At 28.0% G+C, this 24,308-nt stretch overlaps 2 protein-coding genes across 2 annotated transcripts; both read right to left on the reverse strand.

Annotated features, from left to right (window-relative positions):
• Window positions 1-7,230: 7,230 nt before the first annotated feature.
• Window positions 7,231-9,620, reverse strand: LOC112698320 (probable indole-3-pyruvate monooxygenase YUCCA10). The gene is made up of 4 exons (XM_025751619.3): window positions 8,991-9,620; window positions 7,768-8,001; window positions 7,568-7,693; window positions 7,231-7,475 (listed from the first exon to the last, which is right to left on the reverse strand). Exons 1-4 carry the CDS (start codon window positions 9,618-9,620, stop codon window positions 7,305-7,307), a joined length of 1,161 nt encoding a protein of 386 aa, XP_025607404.1. The 3' UTR covers window positions 7,231-7,304.
• Window positions 9,621-15,825: 6,205 nt separating this feature from the next.
• LOC112697637 (PHD finger protein ALFIN-LIKE 4) lies at window positions 15,826-22,115 on the reverse strand. The gene is made up of 5 exons (XM_025750893.3): window positions 21,795-22,115; window positions 21,689-21,721; window positions 18,562-18,790; window positions 16,722-16,836; window positions 15,826-16,360 (listed from the first exon to the last, which is right to left on the reverse strand). The coding sequence occupies exons 1-5, from the start codon at window positions 21,892-21,894 to the stop codon at window positions 16,115-16,117; spliced, it is 723 nt and encodes a 240-aa protein (XP_025606678.1). The 5' UTR covers window positions 21,895-22,115; the 3' UTR covers window positions 15,826-16,114.
• Between the last annotated feature and the right edge of the window lie 2,193 nt (window positions 22,116-24,308).

Here is a 24,308-nt window from a genome sequence, read left to right on the forward strand (position 1 = left end):
CATCGGCTCTAACCAACGAAAAAATTCTCGCCCATATGACATGATAATCAAGATACCTGTGATCACTTGATATCGATATGGCCAAGCATGTGTGCGGTCATTTGTACCTCCGCACTTCCCAAGTGCTCTTCCTTTGCCGGAGCGTGATACGAATCATCCACGTCCACATTTTACCGAACTCTTTGCATCTTCCATGGTATTTAAGATGGTCGGATTCCCATCACCCTGTACTCAACTCCACGCCGAATGTAATCTTTTATGCTCAACACGGCTTCCTCCTTACTTTGGAAAGATTTGCCAATCTGAAATTCTGTTGGAGCAATTGCATCATGTAGTCCCTGACTCCCAAACGTTGCATCGACACCCGGCTGTTGGCCTAAGGCTTCCAAGTTCAAGGTCGACAAATGTGGAGGATGTTGCTGTGTGCCGGAACTCGATGGTTCATGGGGTATAGGTGGATTGCTCGGAGTATCATCATCATTGTCCCCAACAATGTTGACTGGCTCATCGTCTGAATCATCCTCTCGATCGCATTTTCAACTTGATCTGGTCCAGACTCAATTGCAAAATTAGGAAGACCCCGAGGTGAACTAGCAGTACCAACTGCAACACATGGAGGATCAATCAGCAAACAAGTAGGTACTATCACAAGCATCGACGTTGAGGCACCCCATTGTCGTCGACTGAGGATTCAGCGCTGATGCCCCAGAGCTGTTGACACCATCTTCCAACTTGGCAAACAACTTGGGTATTCTAACTTCGGAAAAACTTCCCCTACAGTGAAACAAGACCTGTATATCTTCATCGGACCCTATCACAAATGTCTCATACTTCACACCGGTTGACACAACAGTAATGGAATCTTGTAAAACAACTTTTTTACCTACTTTGTCCCACACACTCCCAACTTCTGTAATATGCTGTTTTTTATATTGGCCAAAGTACTCAACGACAGGATAAAAAGGCTAAGTAGTTCCCTATTCGTAAATTTAACACCGTACTTTTTACTTTTCTGAATTTTGCCATAGCAATGCACTAGTGCTAGAAAACTCTCATCACGTGAAAAATGACACTCCACTACTACCTCATTGCCTTGGAGGAATATATATAGACAAGAAGCATATGCATAAAGCACACATAAACTATTACTACCTATAGCGATTTATGCTCAAATTTATTCCTTCAGAAATCGTAGTTGTCTATAGTAATTTCTGGTTGCACGTTCTTCAATGTAAATTGTGACTGTCAGTAATAATTTACGTTCATCCCTAATCTACTACCTGCTATTAGTAACAATTTCTATAAAATTGTTAAAATTATAATTGCACTTTCAACTTAAAAAAGTTATATTATGATAAAATGTGTTTTTAAACATTTTATTTAAGTAAATTATCCTTTAATTTGACTTCAACTTTATTGTACAAAGACTTTTAAATTACTTTCAAAATTTAGTAGTATGAAATAGACATATATGTGTGATATTTAAATAATAATAATATAATATCATTCAAAGATTCTTGCATAGTGTTTCTTTCAGCAATTTAACCTTTTAAAAGAAATTATTTACCCTTTCCATTCTTTTTGATATACTACTTGTTCTTGCCTGATTATTCCGAAGTATAGCTCGTCTTCTGGCAAGGTCGGTGGACTTCTAGAGTGAACCAAGATATACGTCGGTAAAGGGTGAACGGCGAAAGTGGACACCTGCAAAGGCACTCCGACGCTCAAGTTAGTGCAGAGTGGACAATAGATCTTTATTTTTGGAAGAAGTGACATACCTCTCTTAGCTTTTTCCATCTGCTTTATATTAGCGGAAAAGGTCGGCTGTTTTTCTTAGGTCGTAACGCCCAGGCAGAGGATTAATTGTAAATCTGACGTTATTGATTAATGGTCGTTTATGGCCATTATAAAATCGTCGGTTATGATTGGATCTCAAGCGTTACCAAACTATAACTCGTAACCGATGTTTACTAGTCATATCACTACTTTATCAATTTTTATTTCACATTTCCACTATACATGCTACTTTTATTTTTTTATGTAAAAATCATTATTGAATTATTAAATCTATTTTATTATTTTATCTCTATTAACTAAAGATTATTTTGTGAAGTATATTTTTTAAATTATTCTTGATAACAAGTTTTCCAACAAAGATGTTGCATATAGTGTATATGTCAACCTACCAATCATAATATAGTCCAATGCTTGCTCATTTTTGTGTTCGGAATTCTTAATTAACATTATTCGTTGACTCAAGTCAAATGATAGCTTAAATTAAATACCAAGATTTTTTGGGGTCCCATGAAATTGTGACAAGATTCCCAAACACACTTACTTGGAAGTTCATATGTATCTTCCTCGGTTTTTCATGTTTATGGTTATAACTTATAAGTGGCTGAGGATTCTTCCTTAATTGATTCAAAGTGTTGTTGTAGCTAATAACATCAAACCTTCATTATTGATTGTCTCATATAAGCATGCAACTTTCTTTTATTGGTTCCATCGAATCTTCTAACTCGATAGAATAGAGACTATTTTATTATAAATTAAATTTTTATATATTATTTAAGAATTTTTTATTGATTAATAATAAATTAATATATATACAAAATAAAATTCAAATTTTTGACACTAGGCCAATTTCAGGTACCTTTCCCCTTATTAGCAATATATATGTCAAAATCAAGCATCTTGTATTTTTTTATGTTATGTTTTTTCAAAAAGTATTCATCAAGACTTGTTTCTTGGAAGCCTCATGGCACCATATGTAGCTAGGTTGAGAACCTTCTTTTTATTATTATTATTATTATTATTATTATTATTATTATTATTATTATTATTATTATTATTATTATTATTATTATTATTATTATCACAGTTTGATGTTATTATCAAATAAGCTTCAATATAAAATTCAATAATCAAATCTTCATACTAAATAATATTACATACAATAATATACTTTTTTATATAATAATAATAATAATAATAATAATAATAATAATAATAATAATAATAATAATTGTATTCTCATTAGACCAAGATTTAGACTGTTTTATGATTTGTAAGCGTCATTTCGGGCTCATGAATAAATGAAATTTTATTTTTATAAATAAATAAGATAATGTTGCTGATGTTTTGTTTCTAGCTCTGATGAGGACGGCGATAATAGGTTGCTCAATTCTTTTGACTATTCCAAGATTAAGAATTATATATAATTTTAATTTCATGGATCTTTGATTTTTAAACCGGTCAACGATCTGCAACTTATGAACACCATCAATCAAATGCCGAATATTATTGCCGAATATGAACACCATTTTTTATTTTTAATTCTTAATTATTATATTATAATATTTAAGTATCATTCATTAGTTGTGAATGTTATAATTTTAATTTTTTATAATTATTTTCCATTTTCATTTTTTTTCAAAAAAATGATAACTGAAATTAAAAAAGATATTTTTATCATAGTCATGATAAAAGTAATAATAAGAAACAATTAAATATTAAACACAATATTTTTGTAATTAATACTAGCTATATATAGAGGCATCTTAATAGATATTATAAAATTAATAGATGACTCTATGTATTAAGCAGAATTTAAACTCTTATTAGATAAATAAGTGAGTTTATTACTGGATCGACGGCGGAGTCATATAGTAAAAAAAGGGACAATGACTCTTTAATTTTAATTTTTTATATGTAAATTATATGTAAATTTTAATTTAGTCTCTCTTAAAATTTTATTTTAATCTTATTTTATTGTGTAAATATTTTTAATTTCCTCTAATATTTTATCTAATTTCGCTCCTGCACTTGATCAATTAAATTGGTTTAAAATCAAGTTAAATTTAAGGGTCAGTTTGGCTAAACTTCTTAAATAAATTCTTTTGAAAAAGGAGCTTAAAATATAATAACTTTTATTAATAACAATTTTTAAATAAGTTATTTTGTGTTTGGAAAGTTATTATGGAAATCCTTATTTTAAAGTTGTGCATTAAATAGGAGTGATAAAATAGCTTTTGAAAATAGGAGAAGTCACATTTTTTAACTTTTTCAAAAAGCTCTTAAATAACTTTTTAAAAAGTTAAAAGTTTATCTAAAAAATTGTACTAAACACTATTAATACAACTTTTTATAAGTCAAAAAAAAAAAAAAGTAGCTTATTGGTGTTTCCCAAACGGATCCTTAGTCTAGTAGTTAGCTCACTACTAATCTGTTTAAGTAAATGTCGATATAATTTTTATCTTGCATTATACATGTAACAACTCATTGACTAACGACAAATTCCTAAATAGAGTTTAATATTGCAATGTATTAATTATTTTGACCGATAAAATTAGCAGATACCGTAAAAATTAAAAAAAAAAAAAAACTAAGTTGGTTAAAAATCTTGTTGTAGTTGAGCTATATCAAACTCCGAATATATAAAATTTTTTAGTGGGCAAGATTCCATTTCTGTTCTAACAGAATTTCTGGTACAACTCTTTTCTGCCACATGTGTATATAGCTACTGATGTGTATAAAACTCATCCAAGAATAACACAATCTCATTCAGTTTCTTTCATTCATGACCAAACCATCTCTCTTATTAAAACATTAGGTGAAGCTGAATTTTAACACAATCCATTGTTTTGTAGATTTAAATATTGTGTTAGTCTTTCTAGTTTTATCAAAATTATAATTAAATTTTTATATTTTTTATTTTGTAATTATTTTTTTAAATTAAAAATATTAAAAGTAACAAATATTTATTCTAAAAAACATGTATTTAAATATCTAATTAAATTTTTAATTAAATTAAAAATATTAAAATTAACCTATTTTTTATCTTAACTTTGTTTTTTATATATTTTATTTTGTTACTTTCTCATTAATTAACCATTTAAGTAACTTAAATGAATATACTCAATCACACTAATACTCAAATTAGTCATGAAGAACACGACAACTTTACTAATTTTTTAATTAGTTGTAACTCGTTCCACTTGCCGAAAACTAAATTTATAAATTGAATTTCTGTCGACCAAAAGATCATATCTAAATGTCGCTTCTTGTTGAATCCAAAAACAATTAAGAATAAAAAGACAATAGAATTAAAAAAAAATCTATACGTAATTATATTTCATTACAAAAGGGCATATAACGTGAAACAATAATAAAAAAAGTAGTGTTACTTCTAGGAAAAAGCTTAAAGTGATATTTTTACTTTTGTAATTATTAATCATGCCTAACAAAATGTTAGTGCATTGCTTCAACACAATGTATGGTTGATTCCATTGACTTGAGACTTGAAGAATTAGACAAATAAAAAGAAGTCAAAAAGACTTAATTCACTGAGCTGTGTCGTTTTCAGCCACTTGCAATTATATATATACTACTGACTATAGTGAGTGATATATAGCTGGTGAATTTATTTATTTATTTATTTTTTATTAAAGAGATAAAAACCATGTTGAAGCCTGTATGGACGATGACGAAGATAATAAGACAATTATCGCAAGAATAAACCCTTTTTCATATTTAAGAAGAATAAAAAAACAATAATAAAAAAGAAAGAATGTATATATGATTACGAGTTAAAAGATTTTAAGAGAATTTCTACCACAAAAATAATTAACTATTATGGTAATTGATAAGAGTATATATAGAGATCTTTAATTTTTATGTTATTAGTTTCCTTAATTTTAATTTTTTTTTAAGTTATATTTTTATATTGGTCCCTCCTAAAAATTATTCTAATTTTGCTCGTATATAAGACTTTTTTGTATTCTCATATGTGAGCTTCTTTTTTAAATACTAATTTAAAAAATATATATATTAGATTATTTATAAATTGTTAAAAATTATAATATTGGACACTATTTATTTTTCTTTCAGAGATCTATATAAATCTACTATTACGATTCTTTAAACACTTAATACCTTTTTTACGTTATAGACTTATAAATACAAAAATTTTCAAATATTTATTTAATATTTTTTCTTAAGAATTTATACTATTGTAAAATTTTCTCCGGATCTACTAGTATGATTATTCATAATTTTTTGATATGCCATATCATTGGGCCTGCAGAGACCAAGTACATTCACAAAAATGATCAGGCCTAAAAATTTGTTAAGAATTTTGAGTGTGCTGTATAATTTCGTTATCAGATAGATTTTAATTTTGAGATTGCATATTCTTAGAAGAACCCTAACACAGAATATATATAGAGAGAATAGAAAGGCTTTTTGTGGGGATTCCCTTAACTTTTGGCATCTTCAAAAGAATTTTTTAGCATGAAATAATAAATTACGAAAATGTTTGGTAACCAAAGAAAATTACCTAAAATAGTCATAACTTGCTTTATTTAACATTTATTAGTTGTTGCGACAATTAATAAATACTAAATAAAGTAAATTATGACTGTTTTTTTTAACCTGACATTACTGAATAAATTAAACCCTTTGGTTAGGGTTATTAATAATGAATTAATGCTATTCATGAGTTTAAATTATTGATTTAGTATATGTATATCAGGAATGTTACATAATTAAAAATAATAAATAATAAATAAAAATACATATTTAATAATATTTTCATTTATAAAAAAGTGTGAATACTTTTCTTAATTAATTGACAATTAATTTTTTATAATTATCTTTTTTATTTAATTACACCATAAATTAATTCAAATTTTATGTGAATCAAATCTCAAAATTTTTTTTTATCATTAGTTTATTACATCCATAATTATACTATTTTTATTTCAAATAAAAATTTTAAACTCTTATATCATTAACCCTAAATATTATTTTTAAATTGGCACAACACATTTTATAAAAAAAACAAAATTTTAAATTTGATTAGTCTCAATTTTTTAAAAATCAGAAACATAAAAAAATGTTGATTTACGACGTACAAAATAAAAAAAATAAATAATAAATAAGATAAATCAATTTCAATTCGTTAATTATAAATGTTATATGTTTAAAACGATGAATATAAAATTTGACTCTTAATCTTTAAGTGCTTATTCACTACTAAATATGGCATCTGAAACTTCATGGACTTGAGGAAGAAATTAAAGCAGAATTTTGTGATTAATTATACATTATTGTAAATTGAAACAAACAATCAGATATAAGAAAATGTGACATATCTATATATATATATATATATATATATGGTGCTTATTCATATAAAATCTATGCATAATCATAGACACAAACCCTGGATTACTTATGAAATATAAGTTTAATACAAAATAAAAACGCATAGCGATAAACCTTAAAGCATAAAAAAATAATGATCAATGAAGATTTCGGTTGATGTCGTCAGCAATAGCTTCAGCATCAAATTTAACACCAAACAAGCCTCTTCTTGCAAGTCCAGCACAGTATAATCCATGTTCTCCCTTCCAATGCTTTGGAAATTCATTCTTTGGCATTCCATCTTCGTTTAGAACATACTTGTAATTATCCTATTCAATTAATTAATTAATTAGTTAATTAATTAAGTAATATAATAATAATAATCAACTCAATTTAATTAATTAATTAATTATATTCTCACCTTCAACCATTTGTTAGCAACGCTTTTATAACCAGTGGCAAACACAATTGCATCAAATTCCTTCTCCGTGTTGTTTCCAAATATCACTTTGTTGTTCTCAATTCTCATTATATGAGAAGGGATAACCTGTTATATATGTTTTGTAGGTATAAGAAATTACATAAATTAATTAAAAAAATATTAATTATTTAAAAAAATACCTTGATTGCACCGTCTTTAATCTTGGCAATGGTTCCAACATCAAGAATTGGAGACCTACCAGCAGCTTCCTTCAGATAGAATGGTCCCTTATTTGGACGACGAATTCCAAATTGAGAGAGATCACCGAATTTAATGTTTGCTAAAAAAGTGATCACACTGTCCACAATATTTACCGGCAAATATTTCAGCATGCGCATACCTTGATGGATTAGTTCTTTGCTGACCACATGAACCTACAATTGCAGAATCAAAATCAGTAATTAAATTTTTATTTTACAATTATTTTGTGAACTTTTTACTGTTGAAATTCGACATGATGGCAAATAATAAATAAATAAATCTGTTAGAAAGACATATAAATAAAAGGTTTGTTTGGATGGATTTTTAAGAAAAGATTTTTTAAATTTTAAAAAAGTAAAAATAATTTTATATTAAGATATCTCATATAATTTTTTTATTTGTCAATTATATTTAGATAAAATAATATAAAAATACGATTTTATTTATTTATTATATAAAAATATATTTATTTTAAAAAAATATCTTTTTAAAAAAGATGTAAATTATAATTTATAAAAAATATATATTTTTTTAATATTTTTATTTTATTATTAAAAATTTGACAAAATATAAAAATATATATATATATATAAAAGATTTTTTATTAAAAAATATTTTTTATTTTTATTAATTTAATGACATTCATACAACCACACAATATAAAAGAATTATTTAATGCATTGATGAATTTTTGTATATACAATTGTATTAAATCAAAAGGATTCACTAGGATTTAAATTAAAATTTATTTCTATATATATATGAATGACTTATCTATCAATTATATTTGTGTATAACAATATAAAAATACATTTTTGTTTATTTATTATATAAAAAATATATTTATTCAAAAAAATATTTTTAAAAAAGATGTAAATTGTCTTCTAAAAAAATATTTTTTAATATTTTTATTTTATTACTAAAAATTTATTAAAAATATAAAAAAATATTTTTTATTAAATTTTTTTATCAATTTAATGACACTCAAATAACGAGACAACATAAAAGAATTATTTAATGCATTGATGAACTTTTGTGTTTACAATGATATTAAATCAAAAGGATTCAATAGGATTTTATATTTTAAAAATAAAAAAACATAGATACAATTAAAATTTATTTCAATATATATACAAATGACTTAGATACAAAATTAAATTACCGGATTTCTAATGAGAACTGAAGTTTTAGCACCAGAAATTTGAAGATCATATGCAATTTCCATTCCAGAATTACCGCATCCAACAACCAAAACTTCTTTAAATGCAAATATAGAACCATTTTTATAGTGTTTTGAATGCAATATTTGTCCACCAAAAGTGTCTAAGCCAACCACATTTGGAATATATCCTTCACTATTTTCACCTGTGGCTATCACAACATACTTTGCCCTATAAACCTCATCAACCACCCTCTCCATATCCCCTTCTTTAACCCTAGCCTTTGCCTCAAGCTTCCACATCTTTTCGCCCTCGTCGTACATGGCCGACTCCACTGTCCGACAGTAGCGAGGGCTAATCTCGAAACGTTCGACATATCTGTCGACGTATTCGAGAAAATAAGACTTGGAGAGAAAGGTAGGGCAAGAAGGAGGGTAAGACATGAGAGGTAATTCACAAAACTCTTTGGCCAAATGAAGGTTTACTCTATCATAAGCATGCTTTCTCCAAAGAGAAACATTGCAATCCTCTTTCTCAAGTACTATGTGACTAATTGAGTTTTGTTTAAGGCATGCTGATATTGCAAGCCCTGAAGGTCCACCACCTACAATTACCACTGTAGTTTGCTCCATTTTTTTTCCCCTCTAAACTTTGATGGTTAGTTATGTAATGTGAAAGAATTGAAGGGTTTATATAATGTACTTGGAGATGCTAAAAGATCCTATTTGTTCATGCATGAAACAAATATTTTTGGTAAGATATTTAGCCAGGATTTGGTAATAAAAATGTGCTACATATACTTTTGCTAAGGATGGAAACAAATCTGGACTATTTGATATATTTTTAAGCAATAATAATATAACAAAAATATTATGTATGTGAATATTAAAAATTACCTGTAATATTAGTCGATATGTATTTATATATAACTATATATATTAATTTATTTTTAATATATATTTTATATGAATAGCTGTTTGAATAACTAATTTTTTTTATACATATAATATAGTTGATAATATAATAAGGTAGGTTAGAAGAGACACATGAAAATTTTATAATCTTATTTACCTATCTATTTATCTACTTAATATACTAAAATTGAATTTTTTTCCAACTAATTAAAGTGAGATATCAATTTTTCGTGAACTCTTTTTTCATCTAAAATGAAATTATTCTTTTTCGATATAATAATGACATTTATTATTATTTATTATTATCAATTATTTTTATTTTTATTTTTCCATTTATTAAAAATCTCTTTATTTAAGAAAAATATATTTGTTATAATTATGTTACAATTAGTATTTAATAAATAATGTATAATTATACTAATTTAGAAAAATATCTTTATTATAATTATAGAAAAGATCTAAACGATACATACTACACACATTATATATTTTAAAAAAGTAAAACATATTTTAAAAAGGACTAGGATATTAATAATAAATTGTAATTGATAACAATATTAATAATTAATTCTTATAATTATTTTTTTACTATTAAAGACTTTATATAGTATTTCTTTTGTGGTTCATGAGTATAGCTTTGAGTCAAAGTATTTTATTTTTTAATATGTTATTTTTTTATTATTTTATAGAATAAGAATAAAATAATTAAAAAGTCATTTGATCAATCTCATTACAAAGAAATAAATTTTAATTAAATACTAAAATAATTGTCAAATATTATTTACCTTCAATTAGTTAATAAATTTAATTTTAATTGATATGTTTTATTTTTTATTCATATTTTTATTCATTAATTATTGTACTTTTTATATTTATAGTAAATATTGAATATAAAAAAATAAAAAATAATATTAATTGTTATTTATTTTATTTATTTAGAGTCATAATTAATTTTGTTATAATTTGTAAAAAGTATCTATAATTAATAATATAATATTATAATTTTAAGTTGTATAATATAATAAAAAAGAGCATAGATGTTTGTATAGGATAAAATAATAATACATATATTCGCATTTTTATGTATTAAGATTTGAGAAAACAATTTTTTTATATTTTTTTTGAAAACAGATAATATATATATATATATATATGTATGTATATATTAGCTGTAGAGAGTATATTTGATATAAATAAAAAAATTTTAGAACAAAATTAAAATAAAATAAAATTTAAGGATATTTTTAAAATTTTTACCAATTTCAAAAACAAAAAATATACTTTACCCTAATTATAATTAATTTATGTTTATTATTTAATTATAAAAGAAAGATTAATATAAATTAAATGTTACGGGCATGAGTCAAAACCTGATCAATTCTACACAAATTTACTTTAATTTAATTAAGGAAATAAATTAACTGTGTTTATAAATTGTTTCATATTTAGTTTTGTTCCTAATTTTGAATTTTGATTATTCAACATCCATAGTACAAAGAAACATATTATTTAAGAACATGTAAAAGAATCTTATATATTACAACATTACTTACAGAAAAAAAAAATGTAAGCATAAGTATATCGGATTTTTTTAAATAAATAATTTAATTATTTTAATTACTAAAATAAATAACTTATTTAATTTGTAGCGTATTTGCCAAATTATACTATATTTATTTATCTCGTTTACACTATAAACGAGATAATTTTGCACGTATCTTCTTTATAGTGTAAAGGGGATATGTGTATTTTTTTCAATTTTCATATATCTCGTTTACATTGTAAACTAGATACATGAAAAATTATCTCGTATACATTGTAAATGAGATATATGTATTTATAAATAATTAAATATAATTTTTGAAAATAATAAAAAATATTAATAATTAAAATTAGACTAAATTCTTAAAAATAAAACGTTTTAAATAGTAAAAAAGATGGACAATTTTAAATAATAAAAAAGATATATAGTCATTTTAAATAACAAAAAAATAGATTGTCCATTTAAAATAAGTACATTAACATGATTTAAATAAACATTTCATTTTTAAGAGTGTAATTCATTTTTATCAGAGTTATATTTTTTTTAATTTCAAATTCACATTTATTTTATATATCTTTTTGTATATTATTATTATTATTATTATTATTTGGTAGGTCATTTTTGGTATATACTTAGTATTTTTATAATGGAGTTAATGGGTTCCGTTATTAGCAACATAAAATATTGTTGAGATTACTTTGTTAGTAAATTTGTTAGCATTTTATTCATTTGGCTATACTCTAGGATATAATACTTTTTTTTTTCTTTGCCGTATTATTATTACTGGTATAGTAGTATTTTATCGTCTTACTTTCTAAAATATTAAAATTTCGCTTCTCATATTGAGTATGAGATCATTTTCACTTAAAACAAAAAAGAAAAATATTGGATGATTAATATTTTTTTAATATTTGCCTATAGCATATTTATCATGTATTCTAAAATATTCTCTTAATTTTTGTATATACATGTAGACATCAGAATTTCTAATTTCAATTAACTCATTCTTATTCTCTCTAAATTCATTTTTTTTAATACAATTCTCTCTTCTAACACCGAGTAATAGAAACTTTCCATTTTTTCGCTACCATTATATGAATTAATGTAGATTAACTACAAGAAAAATGTTAAGTACTATTAGATTTAATAGTAAATTTTTTGATAGATGTAAATAAAAATTCGTCCTTCGAATAAATTGTCATTGAATTTAAAATTTTGCCACTAAATCTAATGATAAATAGAAACACAAAAATTAATTCTATTAGCGCTAAATTTATTATTGTGGAATTTTCTGTCAAAACATTTCAATGGTAATAGGATTAGTAAAACGCATCGTTTAGGCAACGACGAATACTTTATCGTTGAATTTTTTCGCCGATAAATCTGACAATAATTTTAGAATAAAATTCAAACGCAAAAAACTCTCTCTCTCTCTCTCTTCTCCTCTGGTCCAATGAGAAAGGGTGCGCCGCCGCCACCTGGAGTTGCCATCGCTACCGATAAACAACATTGTCGTCGTCGTCACTGCTGTTGGAGTCTCTGTGGAAAGTCTATGTCATGCTACCGTTGTTGGTGTTCTTTACTATTGGTCGGAGGTTGTTGCTATTACCGTGGCTGATGAGATCCACCGCGCCAAGTAAGTAAAGTTGTTGTCCATTTTTTCTTTTGGTTGTTTGTTATGTTATTAAACCCTAACTCCACTATTGTAGGTTTTACTGCTGCCTCTTGCCACTACCACGTTTTCACCATTCTATAGCCACTATCAATGATAATTCTTTTTATAATTTTTGTATTTTTTCAAATTTTTTTTGTTTATGATTTTCTTAGGCATTTTATTAAATTATTAATTAAAATTTTTAATGAAATGTGTGATTAGAGTTTGTTATATTAATTTAGTGTAATTAGAAATTTGATAATATTAGGTTAAGTAGGGTGTAATCTAGGACTTGTTTTAAGTTGATAGTGTTTTAGATGATTGTTAATTTTCTGAGTTTATTATTATTTGAGTTAATTATTTTCTGAGTTAATTAGTATTGATTGTTGTTAATTCTTTAAGTTAATTTTAGTTTGTTAATTTTTTAATTTAATTATTGACTTATTGTTGATTGTTGTTTATTCTCTGAATTAATTTTAACTTGTTAATTTTTTAAGTTAATTATTAATTTATTATTAATTGTTGTTAATTTTGTAAATTTATTGTTATTTGAGTTAATTAGTATTGATTGTTGTTAATTCTTTTGAATTAATTTTAGCTTGTTATTTTTTTAAGTTAATTATTGACTTATTGTTAATTGTTGTTAATTTTTTTAGTTTATTGTTGTCTGAGTTAATTATTTTTGAGTTAGTTAATGTTAATTGTTGTTAATTCTGTGAATTAATTTTAGCTTGTTATTTTTTTAAGTTAATTATTGACTTATTATTGATTGTTGTTAGTTTTCTGAGCTTATTGTTGTGTGCGTTAATTATTTTCTGAATTAATTTTGCTGAGTTGATTGTTATATATTTTACTAAGTTTGTTACAATTTTCTCATTTAAACATATGAACTTTGATTTATTTATTTAATTATAATTTGTGTATTGATTATGTTTATAGTTTATAATTGAAAGTGTACAGTTTACTATTCCAAAAAATTATACTCCCATAAATATGTAAGTTAATAGATATACTATTTGAGAGTCATACATATGCAAGTTAGTGAATTACTTAGAATCTTAAATAAATATCCTATTTGTGTAATTATTTTTTTTTTCAATATTTTATTGTTTAGAGAATTTTAACTATGCAATTTACTTAGCCATAATGAGATATCTTGTTTTTCATATCAAACTTTATGTAAGTTCATCTTTTCTGAATTTAGAGTATATGTTTATAGTGCTATTTTTTTTCCATATACGAGTAATTATTATTTTTCTTCTTTATTTTTAAACTTTGATGTGTGAATTCATTTATAAACTTTTAATGAAAAATTATAGATAAATTATTATGAAAAATTATAAAATTTAAATTTTGTTAATTTAAAAAATATTGAATTTAATCATTTAAAATTATATATTAAATTTTTAAATAAATTTTAAAAAAATTTAAAATTACCGCCAGATTTATCGAGGGATAAATCCGACAATAACAATTTCTATAATTTCGTTAATTAAAAATTAATACTTGCCGCTAAATTTGTCGGTAATTAGTGGTGAACTAAAAAATCTGCCGATAAATAATTACCAAAAAAATTTATATCGTCAAAATAAACATATAACTGGCAGATTTTTTTGATAAATCCGACAATAAATTTAACAGTAATTAATATTTTTTTGTAGTGATTCTCATATTATTGACTTTAAAAAAAAAGAGAGTAAGTTTTGTTAGATGATAGTTGGTAGATAATCCTTATATTATTATATGATTTTTGTTTAATAATTAAATCTTATTACTATCTACTAATTATTCAGAAAAGATACAAGAAAAGTGTGAAATTAATGATTGTTAAAAAAGAGAAATTCAATTGGTGACATATATAATCAATTAATTTATTTCAATGACATCAGTAGTATATATTTAGAATCCTATTTACAAGAATCAGTCAAATAATAATTATTCAATCTGATCTCAAGGAATGAAAGTCCTATCTTTTTACAAAAAAAAAGTTTTCATAATATATCTATTAAATTATATTATATTAAAATTATATTTCTATATTTAATGATAAAACTACTATATATATTTTAAAAGTTTTTTAATTTATTTATTTTAATAATTAAAACAAATTAATAATATTTATCTATATATAACAATTAACATAAACAATAACCAAATTGGGTTGGTCTAGTGGTTAGCTCATTAGTCGCAAGTGTTGGGAATTCGAATCCCGCATTGTGCATGCAGCAACCCATTGGTCAACGGCAAACCTTTAAATGGATCTTAATACCGCGGATTAGTCCTTAACCAATGGGTTGAGATACCGTCAAAAACTCAAAAAAAAAATTAACATAAACAATTAAACACCCCATTAAATGGGAATGGAACTGAACGTCGCCGCCGCAAGTGTTGTGTTGTTGCAGCCATGGATCGGAGTGCTTGGGATGCATGGCCTGTAGTCTCATACTCAAATTATTACTCTAATTAATTGCAATATAGAATTGCATTTAATAATCATAATAATAATAACATCTTTTCACCTCTTGGAATTGAATCAAAAACCATTTCTTAGTAACATATAACAAGAATGTATATATCATTTAAGGTTATTACAGCAGCATTCAATAAAATTGCAGGATACTAATTCTATGTTACCATCTTGGGTCCATCCTTTTTGTTCAGGAAGCAAATTATTTTATTTTAATCTTTTCTAGAATATAGCAATTATCTACAGGCAATCCCTCGCGTTTCAGCTTTCAACCACAACCATGTTCTTCATTATTTTAATTTTTTCAATAATCATTAACAGATGCTAGAACTTGAAGTAGAAAAGAACATTATGTGCAGCTCATATTCAAGTTAACTATCCTAATTTTAGATGATTCAATAGCAGCTCATATACCTGTAGCATCATCTAAAACAATTTAACCTGAAATTAACACCAAGACTACTAACAATAAAACATCACAAACTAAACACATTAGTAGCAATAAAATTGCCAGAATATATAGAACAATCATTCTAAGCTAGCCATTGTTACTGTCTAGCTCTCTTGTTGCTGCAAGATGGACATTTGTACTGCTTGATGTGTTCAGCCCTTGCAGGGGTAATCTTCACACACTTTCCATGGAACCACTTCTCGCATATGTCGCAGCAAATCCAGAAACCGTCGTCATAGCTCTCTCCACATGCCCCACAAGGAACGTCTCCTCCCTGTTCTTCACCATCCTTGTCCTTTGATTGTGTTGCCTTAGAATTCTTTGGCTTAGACTCGGAACCTTTCTGCATTTGTCAACCCACAAGATATCATGACAATGAGAGCATATTTGGCAACCCCAACAAACAAATCTTTTTGTTATTTATTTTTTTTTTTTTAACAAGACAAATCTGTTCTAGAAAAAGCTAAACATAAGCTGTTTACTGTTCAGTTTGTATTAACAACAACAAAACCTTGTCTCACTAGGTAAGGTCGGCTTACTGTTCAATTTGTATTGATTTTCCAAAAAAAAAAAAAACTCATACAAAAGTACATTTTTCTATACAACCCTTACAATACAGAATAGCTTTAGTGCAAAAAGTTGTGCAACTAGCAAACTGTTACAGTATTACTACTGTGGTCAGTATAATTTTCAAGCTTGTGTACCTTAGAGTTTGATTTAGATTTGTTACTGCTATGATTAGAAGCCGGTGTCTTTCCCATTCCTGTAACAACCTCAAATATTGTTGGAAGATCATTTATCATAGTAAATAGTCTCTTCCTGCATGAAAAATGAGAGCTGGATATTACTTAAACATGACCAAAAGGACAGCATCGCAAATCAATTACTAACTTGAGAGGGTACATGAAAACAAACTAAAGCATATTAGAAAACTTCGGGGGAAAATCAGCATCATGCAAATAGTATCAGGACTCAGGACTCGGGACATCAAAAAACATTAAATACAATTAGAAAGTACATGTTTTGTTTGCTACAAGAAAAGGAATGAATCTGATTAGTGATTAATTAAACTTAAAAATTTGAACTCTTTGACCCTCAAAGATTATAGAGATAAAACCAAAAGGTTTTGCTACTGAAACTATGAAACAGAAATAGCTCAATTGCCTGAACGAAGGCTTGAAACATTCTCCAAAATCTCCATCCATCCCCCCCCCCCCCTTCTTTTTTTTTTCTCAGTTTTTGATACCAATTCTTTTTTTTTTTCTCTCTCAGTTTTTGATACCAATTCAATTCTTACATTACATCCTTCAAACTGTAAATGAAAAAAAAATGTGACCTTGACACTTCTCCCACTACAACCACATTATGTGTATGATATTCATATCCTCTCATTTTATCCTTCGATTTGATATCTGTTAGAATTAGAAAGTGAATACCAACAAGACAATTGGAATTTAATCATTTTCTTATGACCGTATTCCCAGATTAACCACAATCATGCAAAAGATGAAAGGTAACAACCTGAACAGTTCTGTAACAAAATTGTGAATACATAAAAGAAATAGAAAAATACAAGCCACAGAAAATGCATTAACTTGTGAATGTTTTATACAAGACTAGATACTCCACTAATAAAATCATGGAAAGGAAATATAATATATGACCCAGCTGTTTTTATAAAGCATTAGTATAAACAACAAAGTATCTTTGTTCAGCTAATATCATTTTTTCTATACCATCAAAACCACTGAATGTTGTAAACTATACTTTATTTGAACAAATATCTTTCAAATATTCTAATAACAAATAAGTTGCACCAATATGAAGACAACAGAAGACCTAGGCCAATTGCTTAGTAGTTACCAGCCTCATGTTATATTTCATTTTCCATTCTCCCCCATGATCCTACTCCGCTATCAGTCAACTAAAAGTGGTTAGCCTCGCAAGGTGATCCTCGCTCATTCACATGGGATACCATGTCCCCCATGCTACTCAGGTTAAAGTGTAACCTAGTGATGCTAGTAACTGAGTATGATACCAACAATAATGGACAAAGTAATGAATTCATATTCTAATTAAACATTTAGTTACTGGTTACTAGTTGCAGCCATCAACATGGTCAACTGTACAAAAGCTAACTAAAGTGCATCAGGTGCTATGATTTTCTAAAGTTGCACTGCCTACTTCTGCTGTCTTTTATTATATAGACATGTGCCTCCTTTATGTCTAACTATTTCTTTCTTACAATTTGATTTTTGTTTACTCATTCCAAGAGCAAATAAAGCAGAGTGCTTTGTTCAAAGAATACACTCGAACCATCCTTGGTTAAACTTAAATCGAAGAATACATTCAAACAATTCCTGCTTACACTATAATTGAAGAATACATCAAAACCACCCGCGGGTAAAACTTTAATTGAAAACTACACTTGTTAAACTTCAAAGAAGTGATGTCAAGGGATTCAAATAAAGCATGGATATGCGTTTTTTAAAAGAGGGTAAAACAGTAAGGCAGCAATATATTTATAAAAGGAACAAGACATACCTATCAGCCCTGTCAAATCCAACTCTAGCACCAAAATAAAAAGCCACACCAAGTATCCAAGCATCACTATGAGCAGCAACCAAAGATAGCCATTCCTGTTTATCAAGCCCATCTCTGGCAAAGTTAATACCCAATGTTGGCTCCGGAATCTCTGGAGGCACCTCCTCAACAGGCAGATTGACTTCCCACTCCTCGGTAGGAAATCCATACAGGCAAAGATTGTCCTTTTCTGTATCACAGAGCTCACACAAATCAAATAAATTACCTAAGCCAATACTTTCAGCTATATAAAAAAGTTGTGCATACTATTTGGAAAAGAACTATCATCAACTATTTGTCTTACAGCAAAATAGCAACATAAGAACTTACAAATTTTATCAAGATATGGAGACAGAAAAATAAAAGTTTACAGAAAATTACCGAACTTTATTTCCAAGAAAATTGATAAGAGTTAAATCCAGTGTGAAGGGATATCATGACCAGTGTTTTGAAATTGAGGCCATGGCGAAATGGCGTGGCAGATTTTGGGCCCCCCACCGCCATCTAGGGGACGCTGTGTTGTGGAAATCATGGTGGCCACAATTGTGGTGACGCCATGGCGGAACGCTACGTGAATGGCGGGTCTGGGTGTTTTTTTTTTTTTTTTTCATTTGCGGGTAATTTTGGTCATTTACAAAACCTTAATAGCCAAGTTAGAGAGCTCACATTCTCAGATACTAGCTTCAGCCTCTTGCTCTCTCACCAACCCAAAAATCTCTTCCCTCTCTGTCGGACTCCCTCCCTCTTTGCTGCTGTAAGAACGCCGACAGCATCACCATCCTCCAACTCCTCCTCCTCCTCCTCCTCTGTTTTCCATGTCTGCTGTTCTCTCCGCTGGAGGCACCGTCTACTGCTCGAGGAAGAACCGAAGAGGCCATCACAGCATCTCCACTGCAGCATCACTGCCCATGCTGGTTGACCACCTCCTCTCCAGGTGGTCTCCTTTTCTAACTTTTCCTTCCTCTCTTTTCGAGACTGTTCTGTTACAAAACTTTTTTTTTTCTTTTCTATTTTCTGGTTCCTTCCTCTCTTCCATTCCCTCTTAAGTCTGAAATTCTGAACCTCTCTTCTTCTATCCTTTATTTCAATTTACATAGGTCACTACTCACTACGTCGACTTCAAGACAACCAACAGCTCCTAATAAATTCCAAGCCCCTGCCTCTACTGCCCCTGCTTCTTCTGCTCGTGTAGCTGCTGCCATGAAGGGTTCTAATAGAGTTGACCCAGGCTGGAAATACATCAATACGGTGGAATGTTTGTGTTTACTTGTTGAATTTGCTGCTGAATTTGTTGAATTAATTGCATGCTTTATGAATAGAAAGTTGCTTATATTGATTAGATTTTATAATCTATTACATGTGCAGTTTTCTGCATCTTTTTGTGCACATATATGTATAGTATTTTCATTCCACCCACCATTTCCCATAACGTCAAATGCCACAATCCTATGGTGGATTTTTCGCTCTCCACCATGAGCCGTCACAATCAAAAACTATGATCATGGCCCAATGGGATATTCTTCATGCAACTAAATTTCAACCGAGTTTATTTCACTCAAAATAAATAACTCTACTCAAAACAATCTTATCCATCTATACTCTCATGCATCCTAAGTAGTCCTCTTCCTCTGAGATTTTAGCTCCTGTGCATCAGGGTTGCAGAAAATTAAAGACATCAAAGGAGCTATTGAATCAGTTTCAGCTCACATGGCACATGTACATATGTAGACAATAGGCTGTTTCCCAGTCCCTTTAAGGATGAATGAAATGGAGAGTTTTGGAGGAATCGGGCAAGAGAATAAGATTTTCATTTTATTTTTCTTTTAGTAAAAAAATGGCAAATAATCATATAACCTATCTATCATTCTATTATCAGCTTAACAATCCTATAAGTTTTTAAACTAAAAAAAAAAATATACCACTTCAATTTTACCGACAGGTTGAGGGAATAACGATGTTATGAAATGCGACAAAAGGGGTGAGCGGGGAAATGGAGTGAAAAGGATGGGAACGGAAGTTATAAAGTAAATCCCATCCTTATTTGAAAACTTTTTATTTTGAGGGCAGGTACATGAGGTACTATCATGAAATCTGCCAATATCCTTGTTTATTATTTTTATATACAATTTGAAGTTTTTCCTATCTTTAGCACCTTAAAGGAGTTAAAACAACTAAGCAAAGGGAATGAAATCATTCCATGGTATTATTCCCTTCCTCCCCCCCCCCCCCCCTCCTTTTGCTTACAACTTCCAAAAGACACACATTCCCTGACAACAACGATGAAAAATTACGGGAATATAGTTTTTTCTTTTATATGAAGAAAGTTTAGGTCAATTCAGTGACAGTTATCTCACCAAAGTCAGGGCACAGACACAGCCCCTGCACTAAAAGAGCACATAAAAGGGACTTGCAGGATCAGTTACCAGCAAGATCCACACATTAATGGTGAGAATTGAACACGACTACGTGCAAATGTCCAATACAAACCCATTCGTTACCAACTCTGCCAATCTCAGATGACAAGATCAACATACTTTCATTCTTTTATAAGTTCAAATTATTTTCAATTTAGACCCTAATCCAAGTAAGAGACAAGTAAAACACTAAAGACCAATTTTTCTAATAAGAGAATCACAAACTATTATTAGACTAAATCGGAAACAATATTTGTAGAGATTAAGTTAAAAATAGCCACACACACACACACAGATACACACAAAATAAACTAAAATAATTAAAAAATTTAAAAACAAAAAAATTAAAAACGGAAGAAAAGAAAACCACAAGTAGATCACAGAAAACAATACCAGATTACTTACCAGTCAACACCCGTGAACGGAATAAGAATTTTCGTTTTCCGTTTATTTTCTTTATTTATTTATTTATCTTTGAAACTTAACATTTTGCACAGCGTTTCCGGAAAATTCGCATAGAAAATCGGAAATTGCAGCTTCAAACTCTAACGAAAGCTTAAATTCAGAACCAAACAATGCACGAATTCAAAAACAATTTTGACTTATCTTTTTTACTTCACTAAAACAAAATTAAAAAAAGTAATTGACGAAATGAGAGCTCAGTAGTAGCTTACCGGGATCACACTGCTTGAAGAACTCTTCAGCATCTGCGTGAAAAAATAAAAAGAATTAAAAAATGAAAGAAAAATCCGAATGGAAATAGAGTAGAGAAAGGATTACCAGTGGTGAGGGCTTTGATCAAAGCAGTACGGCGAGACTTGAAATCACGGAATACCTCTTCAACGGTACGAGGATTGTAGGTATCAGGTTCTTCCTCCATTTCGAAAAAGAGAAGAAGATGGGTGAATGGAGGGAAATTAAAACAGTTTTGTGGGTAATTATTAATAATAATAAGTAGAAAGTAAAATTGAGTTAAGAGTGTTGGGTGTTTCTTTTTCTTTCTTCTCTGGGGAATGTGGCCAGACACTGGATACACTCTCACTCCCTCACTCTCACCACTGCTTTCTTAATAAATAATAAATAAATATAAATATGCCACGCACTCAATTTTTATTGGGTCTAAGCGCTGGTGCTTTATAGCCCATTCTCTTTGGGCTTTTTTGGACATACGTAGATTATAAAGTATTAAAAGTTCAAGAACTAGTAAAATTTATTATTTTTAGCACACTTTTATCTAATTTCTTTAATTTATTAATATAACAATATATTTTTAATTCGTATTTTTAAATATTGTTATCTAACCATTAACAAAAAAAAAAAGATTTTTTTATACCTTCTAGCATTTCTCGTAGAGTATTGTTAGTTGTCACCACGAGCCTCTATATAGGTGACAAAATGGAAGTGAACTTTTCAACAAAAAAAAAAGGGAGTAGAGTAAAAAAATTTAAATGAGAAAGGTGTGTGTTCCATGTTGGCAGTATCGCTTCTCTAACAACTCTCAAGTAATTGGTAGTGACTAGAGATGGCAACACAAACTCGTACCTGTGTTGGGGTCTCTATGAGTATGTATGTATATTATTTTAAAAAAAAGAGAAAGTATAGGAAGTTAATGGAGTATTTGTATAATATGTACAATAGGGTTTAGGGATGTTCGATTCAATAACATATCAGATATTTATTATTTCTGGTACTGAATGATTATTCTGGATAGTATGGCTGTATTGTATTCGAAAAATTAGTAGTATTTTACTTTGAATGTTCATTTTTTAACTCATATTAGGCCAAATAAATAACTCATTATACGTATTGTACAAATACTTCATTGGCTTCCTAGTAAGATTCTTAAAAAAATTGGTTGTAGGAGCAAGAAAGAGAAAAAAAAAGTTATTATTTTATAGATTTGTAGATCGATCACATTTGTGTTTAAATTCTCCCATTTATCTCATTTTTTATTTTTTTTATATAATAAGATATAAAAACTATAACATCTATTTTTCAAAAAAAAAAACTACATATAATATATATTTTCAATATATAATTTTATTTCGGAATGAAATTTCGATTTTTCAATTTACTACCTTCTAATTGAATTTTAATACATATTTTAAAAAGAGAAGCAATTTAGTATGATACAGATTGAGAAAATTTATTCCGTTTTCTTTTTGGGTCGATAGCTGGCTATTATTGTCCAGTGAAAATTGGTGTTTGACTTTTTTGGGTTCGTAATTCTTTCAGAGTTTCAGCCCATATTTTTCATAATTATCTGCAAGACATTACCAGGCTCATAAAAAATTGTTTTTCAGTACAATACCAACTTGGGCCCAATAACTATGAATTCCAATCCAAGTTAGGTGCCAACAAAAACGTAATTTGGAACTAACTTGGGTTAGTCGAGTAGTTAGCTCACTCGTCCACTTAAGAAAGTGTCAGGAGTTTGAACTCCATCTTATACATGCAGCAACTCATTAGTCAACAGCAAACCTTTAAATGGAGCTCAAATCTGCAACGGATTAGTCCTTTATCTGTCGGGTTGGGGGATACTGTAGGAAACAAAAAAAAATGTAATTTGGATTTTAGAATACCAAGTTAGGTTGGTCTAGTAGTTAGTTCACGAGTCCACTTAAGTAAGTGTCGAGAATAATTCATTGCCAAGAACAAATCCTTAAATGGAGCTAGCTTATTTGTCACTTTAAATAAATGTTGGAAATTCAAATCCCGATCTATTAGCCTAAAGTTCATGACAGATTAAATTTCATTTGTGATTTTTTCATTTAAACTAAAAAAAATCCATTAGTTTTAACCTTTGTCTAAAGAGCATATTATTTAATATTTATGTTTTGCATATTATCAATTAATTTTGGCAAGGTTTTTACTTTCTAGGGTTTATTGTGTATCACATAATGCTTGTACACAGAATAGTCCTTCCTATATGAGAGTTAGGGAGAAGAAAGGGAAATATGTCTTTGGATCCGAAAATATGATGAAGCAAAAACCGTTGGGCCCTCCCAAACTTCAAGTGTATGTCAGAGACACACATCAGAGATATAGAAAAAGACTAAACATGACAACAAACATTAATTAATATTGAAAGGTTAATGTCTTCACTCTTCACTTCCTTATCAAACATGGTCCAAATTAAGCCAAAGCCCCACTACACGTGTATCGCATTATTAGAGGACTATAATTAATAATTAATTTGCTGAAATTAAAATACATGAGATCATACACATATCATATTGAGGAGAAAATTAGACCATGTATTTCTAAAAATAATAATAATGATTACTTTAGGGT

The sequence above is a fragment of the Arachis hypogaea genome, chromosome 16, assembly GCF_003086295.3.
Source record: "Arachis hypogaea cultivar Tifrunner chromosome 16, arahy.Tifrunner.gnm2.J5K5, whole genome shotgun sequence".
Taxonomy (NCBI): domain Eukaryota; kingdom Viridiplantae; phylum Streptophyta; class Magnoliopsida; order Fabales; family Fabaceae; genus Arachis; species Arachis hypogaea.